The 13,667-nt window shown below is 43.4% G+C and overlaps 1 protein-coding gene across 1 annotated transcript in view; it reads right to left on the reverse strand.

Moving 5' to 3' along the window:
- Positions 1–1,175: 1,175 nt before the first annotated feature.
- Positions 1,176–13,667, reverse strand: part of LOC109877483 (UPF0606 protein KIAA1549L-like) — a 178,824-nt gene continuing 166,332 nt past the window's right edge. Inside the window, 2 exon segments of the mRNA XM_031812402.1 lie at positions 1,176–8,502; positions 12,259–12,410. Coding sequence (XP_031668262.1) covers positions 8,233–8,502; positions 12,259–12,410 — 422 coding nt within the window. The 3' untranslated portion in view covers positions 1,176–8,232.

Genomic DNA, 13,667 nt, shown 5'->3' on the forward strand with positions numbered 1-13,667 from the left:
TGGGCCCTAGTAATAGGATCTAACTGGGCCCTAGTAATAGGATCTAACTGGACCCTAGTAATAGGATCTAACTGGACCCTAGTAATAGGATCTAACTGGAACCTAGACTTTTTCCTGGTCAAGTTGCATGGTCAGAAAAACCTACTAGCTGTTTCATATTTAGCATGGGAGGTAGTGAGAGAATGTCATACTAATAACAAGAATGTCATACTTAGGGCTTGCACCACTAAAGTACCACAGATGGATGACATCTCCCTTTGCTCCAGAGTTGATGTTTTCTGGGAGCTCAGTGAACCCTGCACTCCTCAGGCCATCTTTCATTCCATCATTGAATGAGAACTGGACTCTGGTGATGGGTTCTTCATTGCCCTTTTTGTACCACATGTCAACTCAGGTGGTGGATGAATTGCCTTGGTTGAGGTTTACATCCATCATGTGAAAGCCTTGGCCACGAAGCTGTTGTTCCCTTTTAGAGTCAGTGGAGATTGCAATTTCTGTGATGTATTTCGAAGCCATTTTGGGTAGTTGGCGACAAGTGTCTGTAAAGTAAGAATCAATAGTGAAATTGGTCAACACCTCATATGATGCAAGAAACAACACTAAATACACCAAAGACCAGAACATTTGATAAGTATAAAATATGAAAGAATTGACGGCTAGCTTTTTAAAGAATTTTCTCCAGCTGTTCTAAAGGGGAAACATTAAAATGATGACTTCAAGGATGCATGAAAAACGCCCTGAACAGATACTAAAACAGAAACATGGGCTCGGCTGAGTCTAATGAATAATTATACAAATATATTCATTCATAAGTTAACTGAAAAAGAAACACAACAACACATAATCACATAGACCAGGTGTGGTAACATCGCCCCCTAGAGGACAGCATTGCTCATATATTTGTTTTGCTCAGTTTAACCTGAACACTTACAGGAAATGCCCTCACTATCTTTCATTACTCAGTATTTGAGATTAAGATAAAGTTGCAAGGAGATCCGACACAAGCTCTACAAACGTGCACATGAGTCTCTGATGTACAGGCACGCACACACACACACACACACACACACACACACACACACACACCCCCCCCGACATTAAACTTACTGTACAATTCTTTATATTATTACACATTAAAGGGGTAAAACACAAATATTAGGCCTACTGTTGGCCTAATCTTTAAATAAATACATTGTTTCATATGCTTTGGATTTAGTCTTTCTGTTATCTACTATGCCTACTAATCATTCATATGATCCAGTACAATACGGTTTTATACTTACATTTGAATGAAAAAATCTATATCAGGCTTTCTTTGGTTCCATATTTATTTATTTTATTTTTTATTTCACCTTTATTTAACCAGGTAGGCCAGTTGAGATCAAGTTCTCATTTACAATTGCGACCTGGCCAAGATGAAGCAAAGCACTGTGACACAAACAACAACACAGAGTTACAATTAAACAAACCTACAGTCAATAACACAATAGAAAAATCTATCTGCAGTGTGTGCAAATGTAGAAAATGAGGGAGGTAAGACTATAAATAGGCCATAGAGGCGAAATAATTACAATTTGGCATTAACACTGGAGTGATAACTGTGCAGAGGTTTATGTGCAAGTAGAGATACTGGGGTGCAAAAGAGCAAGAGAATAAATAACAATATGGGGATGAGGTAGTTGCTATTTAGAGATGGGCTGTGTACAGGTACTGTGATCGGTAAGCTGATCTGACAGCTGATGCTTAAAGTTAGAGAGGGAGATATGTCTCCAGCTTCAGTGATTTTTGCAATTCGTTCCAGTCATTGGCAGCAGAGAACTGGAAGGAAAGGCGGCCAAAGGCCATATCAAACACATCTTTCAGGAGATGGCATGTGTAGACTACAATCCTTGTGACCAAAAGAGAGAGGGAACCAAGTTGGCAACAATACAATCCATTTTGAAGGGAGTTTTTGGGCCAATTGTAGGCTAACGTTTAGATATAACACCTATATTTGCCTTAACAAAAATATCCTAAGTTTCCAGAACCACCAGGTTTATTCACCTTTCACATCAAACACATCTGAATTCATGACCTACTGTTTAATGCCATGGTGTGTGTGGGTGGCTGCATTTATCTTTCATGTACGTGACAGAGACATGAGGGAAAGCCAGTCAGCCAGGTCTGGTTCGCTGGAACTGCACAGTTCATTTGAATCTAAACCAACAATTCTACAGTCAAATTGATTAGTGATTCAAAGGAACCTTCTTTTATTGTTATGTGAAATTCCATTCTGTGTAATTCCAAAGAATGTCTGTGTTTTACAACAGTAATATTGTGACATGATATCTTTGGCCTCCTGGGTTGTTGACGCTGACCCTCAGTCATTTGAACGTGTTAATGTCATGTGTTTACATACCAATAAAGTTTTGAATACTTTATAAATGTATACTATTGTTTCAATAACTTCATCTGAAACCAATGCTGTCTGTAAACCTTGTTGTTACAAGACTAAGACAACGTTAACGAGTGTGTACCTAACCTCTTTACAACAGGGACGTAAATGTTAATTAGACACAAAACAGATTGAAGCACTTCCAAACGGGAGGTACTACCTGAACTTGTCCAATGGTTGTTTTTCATGATTGTGTTTTGTCTATTTATTTTGTCTTTAGTGTATTTCTATGCTACTATGCTGCCGTTTAGTTGAATTGTTGTGTCATTGTGAGATACAGAGCTGCCTTGCAAAAGACACCTTGATCACCTTTGACACTACATGTTGCCATTGACAGATCAACTTAGTGACAACAACACCTGATAGTGGATTAGAAAGGCCACATACAATAGAATCCAACTTTATTATAAATAACTTACACTTGATGTGCTCATTATATCATATTTTCAGAGATTCTTATGCGCCAACAGGAAATGTTAATTATTATGTGGATTATAATACATTTGTGTAGGGGTTGATACATTTTTCATAAGGGATTATCAAGTCTGAAATGTACAAACTCCAGAAGCCTTTTTATTTTATTTTGAAGGAAAGTTCTCCTGCAATAGGGTGAATTAATGTATTGATTAAATGTTTCCTTTTAGCATTAGGCTTAGCCTACTGGTTTAGCCTACTGGTTTAGCCTACTGGCTTAGCCTACTGGCTTAGCCTACTGGTTTAGCCTACTGGTTTAGCCTACTGGTTTAGCCTACTGGTTTAGCCTACTGGCTTAGCCTACTGGTTTAGCCTACTGGTTTGGCCTACTGGTTTAGCCTACTGGTTTAGCCTACTGGTTTAGCCTACTGGCTTAGCCTACTGGTTTAGCCTACTGGTTTAGCCTACTGGTTTAGCCTACTGGTTTAACCTACTGGCTTAGCCTACTGGTTTGGCCTACTGGTTTAGCCTACTGGTTTAGCCTACTGGCTTAGCCTACTGGTTTAGCCTACTGGTTTAGCCTACTGGTTTGGCCTACTGGCTTAGCCTACTGGTTTAGCCTACTGGTTTAGCCTACTGGTTTAGCCTACTGGTTTGGCCTACTGGCTTAGCCTACTGGTTTAGCCTACTGGTTTAGCCTACTGCACACATTACAATGCAACAAAAGGTTTAGAACATGGAGAACTTGAGGTAATGGTTCCAGAACCACCAGGTGCATTCATCTTTCGAATCCAAACAAATCTGAATTCATGACCTACTGAAAAGTGAAAACAAGATGAATGCCAACAAATCCAGATTCTTCCCCTCTCTCTATGACCAGTCCAACGCATGCGGGGATATTTGGACCTCCATTTTGCAGGACCATAATCATTGCAATGCGCAAGAGAAGCAGCAGCAGCCTGTTAGAGACACGGAGCGGTGGCCTGACACGGGCATCCTAGTGGTGAACAACTACCAACCTCTGGAGGTGTTTAGTCCACCGACCGGTATCCATGTGGCCAGGAGGAGCGAAATGGACGAAGTCAACGAGCTGGCTATCCTGATGATGGAGTTGGAGTTGGGAGAGCAGATGGGAGAGCCTTTAGATCACGGGAGATGTAAAATACAGTGCTATTTTTTTCATATGACAATCTGACTTTCAACGCGCTGTTTCGTATTGTAGACCTATCTAGGTCTATGTGACAGACAGACAGTTTGGGGGGTCTGATGCTGTTGTCTATTACAATGTTAGACCTATTTGGAAAATTAGTGCCAACACTTTTATAAATTGATTGATTCTCTTTCCCTCCCATTATAGATTACTTCCTAAGCAACCTTCATACATCTGTCATCCAACAACTGAGAAGAGAAGGATTCAAATCAGGGAAAAAACTATAATGATTGTATCTCATCAGAATTACCTTGACTAACAACTATTTATGTTCATAAGTAAATCATATATTAAAGTCACAAACCACATTCTTCATCAAACAGCCAATCTGTCATCCCTTTTATTGAGTTAATCTGCAAAGATTCAAATCGCATAATCTGCCATCCTGTTTCTCTCTTCAGACTGATGTATCAGCATTCAAATGTGAAAAGTGTTCATTTCATCACAAAACTGGTCAGCATCTACAGAACAGACAGAAAGGGTTTCATTTTACAATACTGCAGCTATATGATAACATAACCGTCCATCCTCAACCATGAGTGTTGTCAGTCCATCAGCAAAAGAGATGCTGGAAACAGAAAAGCAACAGAGTTCTGGTTTGGAGTTACAGTAAGAGAGAGTATTCCTCTCCTATTTACACTCAGACACACAGGACGGGCTGGAAAACTCAATCTCCCAGGGTGCATCTGAAACAGAAACTCTACTGTACAGGGGGTCAGTAAAAAAGGAAATCAGGGTGAAAAACTATAACCTACATCTGAAATAATGCAATAATGTGTCGTCATGATAAACACAGAAGGAGAAAATGTGTTACATTTTTGGGACAACTTTTCATTTGAACAGTTTATTTTTGTGTTGCAATACCACCTATGATGTGTGAGGTGATATGCTCTTCCACCCATCCTTTGGTATACTGTGACCAAAACGATTACACTCTTCCCCCTCTCACTTGTTCCTCTTATCAAAGATAATCAAACCAGGCTCATCTCAGCCTTGGTTTCCATGTGTAGACTCATGCATGTCTTGTCCACCCATTAGAATACCAAGGGCCACTGTATGAATACTGTACTGAAAAGGAGCTTCAGACAAGGTGTGTTCACTCACTGGGAACGAGAGAATGAAAGCCAGACTCCATGTAGAGGACCAAACTTAGGACTGGGAGCTGCCCTAACCGTTTCACCTTCCTGTCCAGCAACAGTTAACATAACAGACATACACCTATAGCATAAAGTGCATTTGAGCTGGTTCTCGTTAAAAATAAAAAGTTACAGTACAATCATCAAGGAGGAGATCAAAGTCATTGGGATCGACATTCACAATATGATGTAAAGAATGCACTGCTGACAGAGCACCTTGGTCTTCAAAGGTCAAACTAATATCTATGTAGTTAACAGTGTCCCAGTCCACCACTGTCCATATGAACTGTATAGTATCATTATACCTACTAGAGGACCTTGTGCCATCAATCCTGGGGATATTGTGCATTAAACCAGAGATGCACATCTCCAGTCCTAAAATGTCAAAGAGTCAGTCTGCTTTTTGTCTTATCTGATCATTACTAGAAGAAAAAACATTACAGAATGTAGAAATGTATTGTGTAGAACACAGATATGACACTCTGTTATATAGAATCATTACAGTGCAATACATACTTTCTCTAACATTTGCTGAGTGGATTCTGTGGCCAATTTATGATTTCTTTGATTTCTAAAGAAAAGAGAAATCTAACTGAGCACTGTGTCAGCATTTAAAGTGTCCTCTCTCCTTTCTGTTAAGAAACACATTACATTTACAGTTGTGTTAAACCCAGTCCAACTTTACTGTGTCCAAGAAAAGGGCTACAGTACTGGATTTCTGATCATGTTCACGTTGTGAAAGGCAGTTTGGAGGCATCGTCAAGAAACAAGTGAAATTGTTGTTGGCATCCTTCAGATTCAAGTGTTTGTCGACACAATAATCACAGTTTATGAGGCACATGTGTTCTGACAGGTGTGTCTTCCAAACATGGTGTCAGATCTCAACTCACTATTCATATCCATTCATATACAATACCAGCACCTCCTTTTCATAGGAGAAAATCAACACCCTTCTTTAAATCTACTGACTTCAATTGTGCCTAATTTGTGGTCCAATGTAATTTGTGGTCATGTTGTTTTCAAACTGCTTGAAATGATACTTAGAAGACATGGCTGAGCACAGGAAAAGGGAATCTGACTCAGATCTCAATTGTCATTGAAGAACATAAGCTAAATCCCCTCTCAGTCAGAGGATGGAATACTCAGGGCCATTGGAGATGACAATAAAACAGAAGTCTCTCTTTTAGTTGAAATGGACTTGTTCTATAAAAAGAGCTAAGATACATGGCATCCCTTTACATGCTTATATATACACATTATACAACGGGTGGGTCTAATCCTGAATGCCGATTGGTTAAAACCGCATGTCTATTCCACAAGTTACCACCGGCTAAATCTATGATGTTAAAATGTCTATTTACTCTGTTCCATATGACTGCGCAATCCACTGTCTCATCATCCCAGCCAAGCAATTTATAAACATAATCTCCACTATAAAAAGCATCTAGACATTGTCTCACATTTCCTTTAGACTAACATTTAGTTTTCAACAGCAGAGATTTGTATAAACCTTGCTGTCTGTCTCTCCGACATTTGCAACATTGTTTCAATATTCAAATTCAACCTCCAGCTGTCCCATAGTAATGAACATGTTGGGAGTCGGGACAAGACAGACAGGCAGCGTTTCTCAACAAGTCAAAATCATGAATCAGCTGGTATCGTTTTTATGGATATATACAAAGAAATGTAAATTGAAAAAAGGTCAAATGAAACGAAGTGCCGCTAGTTTGCAGTCTTTCCAGCTTCAGTTTGAAGTGATTGTGTTAGCTGTGTTGTTGGTTAGCCTCTCTGAACAACAGTGTCCTGACAAGTGAGCACATTTTGTATGCCAGGACAAATCGAGCCTCATTAGCTCATTGTTATGGATTTATCCAAATAAATATCTCTAGAAAACAGCTAAAACAAATGCAACTACTTTGCTGTTATTCTAGCTGTAAGTTAGCCTTAGTTGGCTAACAGGAAAGAAAGGGATAAGAACGTTGCCAGCCAGCTGTTATTCTAGCTGTAAGTTAGCCTTAGTTGGCTAACAGGAAAGAAAGGGATAAGAACGTTGCCAGCCAGCTGTTATTCTAGCTGTAAGTTAGCCTTAGTTGGCTAACAGGAAAGAAAGGGAAAAGAACGTTGCCAGCCAGCTGTTATTCTAGCTGTAAGTTAGCCTTAGTTGGCTAACAGGAAAGAAAGGGATAAGAACGTTGCCAGCCAGCTGTTATTCTAGCTGTAAGTTAGCCTTAGTTGGCTAACAGGAAAGAAAGGGATAAGAACGTTGCCAGCCAGCTGTTATTCTAGCTGTAAGTTAGCCTTAGTTGGCTAACAGGAAAGAAAGGGATAAGAACGTTGCCAGCCAGCTGTTATTCTAGCTGTAAGTTAGCCTTAGTTGGCTAACAGGAAAGAAAGGGATAAGAACGTTGCCAGCCAGCATGGAAACGGAACATTTAGAACAAATGACTGAAAGACTCTGTGTCGCTTCTCTACTGTAGCAACCGAACTGATAGAACGAACGACAAGCCGGCTAGATTTGTGTCGGGACTATATCTTGTAGAAGGATGTAATAGTATGAATAAATTAATTTAAAAAAATAATGTCAATCATTATTTGAATATGTTGGTAACACATTGTATAAAAGTGATGCCCTCGAAACCGGTGTTTGGAGGATTTAGTGCCACGGTCTGCCTGCCCTCGACTTCTTTCATTATTACAGGTCTTTAGATGTGGGGATGACATATGTACAATGTAAAGAAACAGGTATTGTAACTATAGAGACATCGTTAAGAAGAGATGACTGACAGTTTGAGATAGAACACTTTCACTCTTCAGTAACTCCAAAATAACAGCATGGTGATGAAACACATCAGAGAAACGTGGGATTTTCCCACTTTGAGAGAGGTGGGAGAGAGAGAGAAATAGAAAGAAAGAGGCTTTTATCTGTCTTAATATACAAATGTCAAAAAAGTTGAGTTTGAGAGTTTGTTTTGTCTCTAGTGTTACAGCATGTTCAGAAAAGAGAGTGCTGCAATTCCACCTCCCGGCCACTAGAGGGATTACACCTGGAACTCAAACATGTCTGTCTGCTTCTTGGCCAGCTTTGCCACCTCCTGGCGGATGGCCTGGACCAGGGCGGATGTGGAGAGACTGCTGAGGGGGACTCTGTCTCTGGGCTCCCCCGCATCGGGCAGGCTCTTCTGGGACGTGGCGGTGGTCGGGGTGGGGGGTGGCTCCATGGCCTGACCGTAGTGTAGGGGGAGTCTGGGGGAGCTGCCTTGAGGGTAGCGGGGATGAGGGAAGGCCTCCACGTACCCCGGGAGAGCCACCTGGAAGAGAGGGTAGGCCAGACGTCACCAAAACTACCACACAGGGTTTGATACCCACCAACACGACAGGAAATACAGCTGATGCTTTGTTTTTATTTTTATTTTTCAAATACAAAAACATATTATCCTTATTGGATCAGTTTGCTGGGTGAACATTGTCTCTCTTCCACATATTACACATATTCAAATGGCTGAAAACAAGGGAAAATATACACAAGCACACTTGGACGAAACTCACATGATAAAATAAATTAAGAATAAAAAATTTAAACGGCGATTAAAATATCTGTGACTTTTAAAAATGGACTTTCGATTCAAACCAAGCATTTGAACTCCACTTATGGTTTAGTTTAGAATGTGGACATGAGATGTGTCTGACTCTACACACAACTAATCATTGAAATACCCAAAAGAAAAAAGAAAAGAGTTGTTCATTTAGGAAATGTGCTCAACTACCCCAGTATTTTGCTGTGTCCACTCAACGCCAGCCATACATTCAGTTCAGCAAATGGTTTCTAAATGACACTGGTTCTGCAAAAAGACACTGTGTGAAGACATCTGGTTGAAACAGGCAGACAAACAGGGATACAAAGAACATTCCATACAGAGGAGGAAAGGCCAGTGAGGAGAGGGGAGGTCACATGGTCAATAACAGATCTGACAGAGGAGGAAAGGCCAGTGAGGAGAGGGGAGGTCACATGGTCAATAACAGATCTGACAGAGGAGGAAAGGCCAGTGAGGAGAGGGGAGGTCACATGGTCAATAACAGATCTGACAGAGGGGGAAAGGCCAGTGAGGAGAGGGGAGGTCACATGATCAATAACAGATCTGACAGAAGAGGAAAGGCCAGTGAGGAGAGGGGAGGTCACATGATCAATAACAGATCTGACAGAAGAGGAAAGGCCAGTGAGGAGAGGGGAGGTCACATGATCAATAACAGATCTGACAGAGGGGGAAAGGCCAGTGAGGAGAGGGGAGGTCACATGATCAATAACAGATCTGACAAAGGGGGAAAGGCCAGTGAGGAGAGGGGAGGTCACATGATCAATAACAGATCTGACAGAGGAGGAAAGGCCAGTGAGGAGAGGGGAGTTCACATGATCAATAACAGATCTGACAAAGGGGGAAAGGCCAGTGAGGAGAGGGGAGGTCACATGATCAATAACAGATCTGACAGAGGGGGAAAGGCCAGTGAGGAGAGGGGAGGTCACATGGTCAATAACAGATCTGACAGAGGAGGAAAGGCCAGTGAGGAGAGGGGAGGTCACATGGTCAATAACAGATCTGACAGAGGAGGAAAGGCCAGTGAGGAGAGGGGAGGTCACATGGTCAATAACAGATCTGACAGAGGGGGAAAGGCCAGTGAGGAGAGGGGAGGTCACATGGTCAATAACAGATCTGACAGAGGAGGAAAGGCCAGTGAGGAGAGGGGAGGTCACATGGTCAATAACAGATCTGACAGAGGAGGAAAGGCCAGTGAGGAGAGGGGAGGTCACATGGTCAATAACAGATCTGACAGAGGAGGAAAGGCCAGTGAGGAGAGGGGAGGTCACATGGTCAATAACAGATCTGACAGAGGGGGAAAGGCCAGTGAGGAGAGGGGAGGTCACATGATCAATAACAGATCTGACAGAAGAGGAAAGGCCAGTGAGGAGAGGGGAGGTCACATGATCAATAACAGATCTGACAAAGGGGGAAAGGCCAGTGAGGAGAGGGGAGGTCACATGATCAATAACAGATCTGACAGAGGAGGAAAGGCCAGTGAGGAGAGGGGAGGTCACATGATCAATAACAGATCTGACAAAGGGGGAAAGGCCAGTGAGGAGAGGGGAGGTCACATGATCAATAACAGATCTGACAGAAGAGGAAAGGCCAGTGAGGAGAGGGGAGGTCACATGATCAATAACAGATCTGACAGAGGGGAGAAGGCCAGTGAGGAGAGGGGAGGTCACATGATCAATAACAGATCTGACAGAAGAGGAAAGGCCAGTGAGGAGAGGGGAGGTCACATGGTCAATAACAGATCTGACAGAGGAGGAAAGGCCAGTGAGGAGAGGGGAGGTCACATGATCAATAACAGATCTGACAGAGGGGGAAAGGCCAGTGAGGAGAGGGGAGGTCACATGATCAATAACAGATCTGACAGAGGAGGAAAGGCCAGTGAGGAGAGGGGAGGTCACATGATCAATAACAGATCTGACAGAGGGGGAAAGGCCAGTGAGGAGAGGGGAGGTCACATGATCAATAACAGATCTGACAGAGGGGGAAAGGCCAGTGAGGAGAGGGGAGGTCACATGGTCAATAACAGATCTGACAGAGGGGGAAAGGCCAGTGAGGAGAGGGGAGGTCACATAGTCAGTAACAGATCTGACAGAGGGGGAAAGGCCAGTGAGGAGAGGGGAGGTCACATGGTCAGTAACAGATCTGACAGAGGGGGAAAGGCCAGTGAGGAGAGGGGAGGTCACATGATCAATAACAGATCTGACAGAGGAGGAAAGGCCAGTGAGGAGAGGGGAGGTCACATGATCAATAACAGATCTGACAGAGGGGGAAAGGCCAGTGAGGAGAGGGGAGGTCACATGATCAATAACAGATCTGACAGAGGGGGAAAGGCCAGTGAGGAGAGGGGAGGTCACATGGTCAATAACAGATCTGACAGAGGGGGAAAGGCCAGTGAGGAGAGGGGAGGTCACATAGTCAGTAACAGATCTGACAGAGGTGGAAAGGCCAGTGAGGAGAGGGGAGGTCACATGGTCAGTAACAGATCTGACAGAGGGGGAAAGGCCAGTGAGGAGAGGGGAGGTCACATGATCAATAACAGATCTGACAGAGGAGGAAAGGCCAGTGAGGAGAGGGGAGGTCACATGATCAATAACAGATCTGACAGAGGGGGAAAGGCCAGTGAGGAGAGGGGAGGTCACATGGTCAATAACAGATCTGACAGAGGGGGAAATGGAACCCATTTCATGTTTAACAGACAGAGAGAGACAGAGTATTGTACAATAGAAAATTAGGAACCACATTTTGCTTAGTGGTAGATGAGGAATGAGCTCACTGTCAATCACTGATAAAGGCTCTCTGCAGAGGCTGTCATGAAAATGTCTTCATATTCACTGATGAGTCACATTTTGGTGTCTTACAAACATCCAGGAAAACACATTGAGCTCTGTAACTTTCCATTAGTTTACATAACAACTCTAAGACCTGGGGCAGGATTGGGCTTTCCCTTGTGTGTGGTGTGGTTGTGGCTCGAGGTAGAACATACCATTAAGCACAGATTTAGGATCAGAATATTCCACCCCCATCCTAACTTTACCATAAGGTAACGTATCTGTTCCAGGGTCAGTGGTGTTAGCAATTTTTGTTACTTGTTTATTCAAAGAGGCCAAATCATAGATGCTGAGAGGTAGATGGTCATTCTCCCCTGTCCTCAGTGATTCTCTCCAGTGGTTCTCTCCCCAGCCCTAGCCTGTGGTTGACCAATTAGAATTCCTTGCAATAAAACCAGCCAATGGCCAAATAACAAGTATCCTATTTCAGAAGACATATTCCTCCCATGTCTCTGAACCATTGAGCAATAATTCCCTATTACAGAAAAAACACTATTTCCCTTCATCATTATTACTCTATTGACTTCTGGTCCTTTTGACCTTTCATCCTCTGTCTCTGCGTTGTTTATTTATCTTTGACCTATTCTTACAGTGGGTAGCTACTTCTACCTACGCGGTGAGTGTGGAGAGTAGGGGGGGTTCTTACAGAGTCAGCCCACTGGGGGGGCACGTCCTCAGGCTCAGGGGGGTAGGACATCCAGGATGGGCTGTGGTAGGAGGATGGGGGCGTGGAGGCAAAGTACTCAGAGTAACCCGACCGCGAGGCTGGGATGGCGTACACCGCTGTGATGGGGTTTCCTGTGGGGGGGTTAGGAGGTCGTTATACAGGGGACATACTACAATGACAACTGCCATTACTAGAAGAAGAATCAAGTTGTTCTACAATTGTGACAAACAACAAAGTTAACCTAAACCTAAATCCTAACCCTAATTCTAACTCCTAACCCAAACTCCTTACCCAAACTCCTTACCCAAACTCCTAACCCAAATTCCTTACCCAAACTCCTTACCCAAACTCCTTACCCAAACTCCTTACCCAAACTCCTTACCCAAACTCCTAACCCAAACTCCTTACCCAAGCCCTAACTCCTTACCCAAGCCCTAACTCCTAACCCAAACTCCTAACCCAAGCCCTAACTCCTTACCCAAGCCCTAACTCCTAACCCAAGCCCAAACTCCTTACCCTAACTCCTAACCCAAGCCCTAACTCCTAACCCAAGCCCTAACTCCTAACCCAAGCCCTAACTCCTAACCCAAGCCCAAACTCCTTACCCTAACTCCTAACCCAAGCCCTAACTCCTAACCCAAGCCCTAACTCCTAACCCAAGCCCTAACTCCTAACCCAAGCCCTAACTCCTAACCCAAGCCCTAACTCCTAACCCAAACTCCTAACCCAAGCCCTAACTCCTTACCCAAGCCCTAACTCCTAACCCAAGCCCAAACTCCTTACCCTAACTCCTAACCCAAGCCCTAACTCCTAACCCAAGCCCTAACTCCTTACCCTAACTCCTAACCCAAGCCCTAACTCCTAACCCAAGCCCTAACTCCTTACCCTAACTCCTAACCCAAGCCCTAACTCCTAACCCAAGCCCTAACTCCTAACCCAAGCCCTAACTCCTAACCCAAGCCCTAACTCCTAACCCAAGCCCTAACTCCTAACCCAAGCCCTAACTCCTAACCCAAGCCCTAACTCCTAACCCAAGCCCTAACTCCTAACCCAAGCCCTAACTCCTAACCCAAGCCCTAACTCCTAACCAAAGCCCTAACTCCTAACCCAAGCCCTAACTCCTAACTCCTAACCCAAGCCCTAACTCCTAACTCCTAACCCTAACTCCTAACCCAAGCCCTAACTCCTAACCCAAGCCCTAACTCCTAACCCAAGCCCTAACTCCTAACCCAAGCCCTAACTCTACCAAGCCCTAACTCCTAACCCAAGCCCTAACTCCTAACCCAAGCCCTAACTCCTAACCCAAGCCCTAACTCCTAACCTAAGCCCTAACTCCTAACCTAAGCCCTAACTCCTAACCCTAACTCCTAACCTAAGCCCTAACTCCT

This window comes from Oncorhynchus kisutch, unplaced genomic scaffold (assembly GCF_002021735.2).
Source record: "Oncorhynchus kisutch isolate 150728-3 unplaced genomic scaffold, Okis_V2 Okis03b-Okis08b_hom, whole genome shotgun sequence".
Taxonomy (NCBI): domain Eukaryota; kingdom Metazoa; phylum Chordata; class Actinopteri; order Salmoniformes; family Salmonidae; genus Oncorhynchus; species Oncorhynchus kisutch.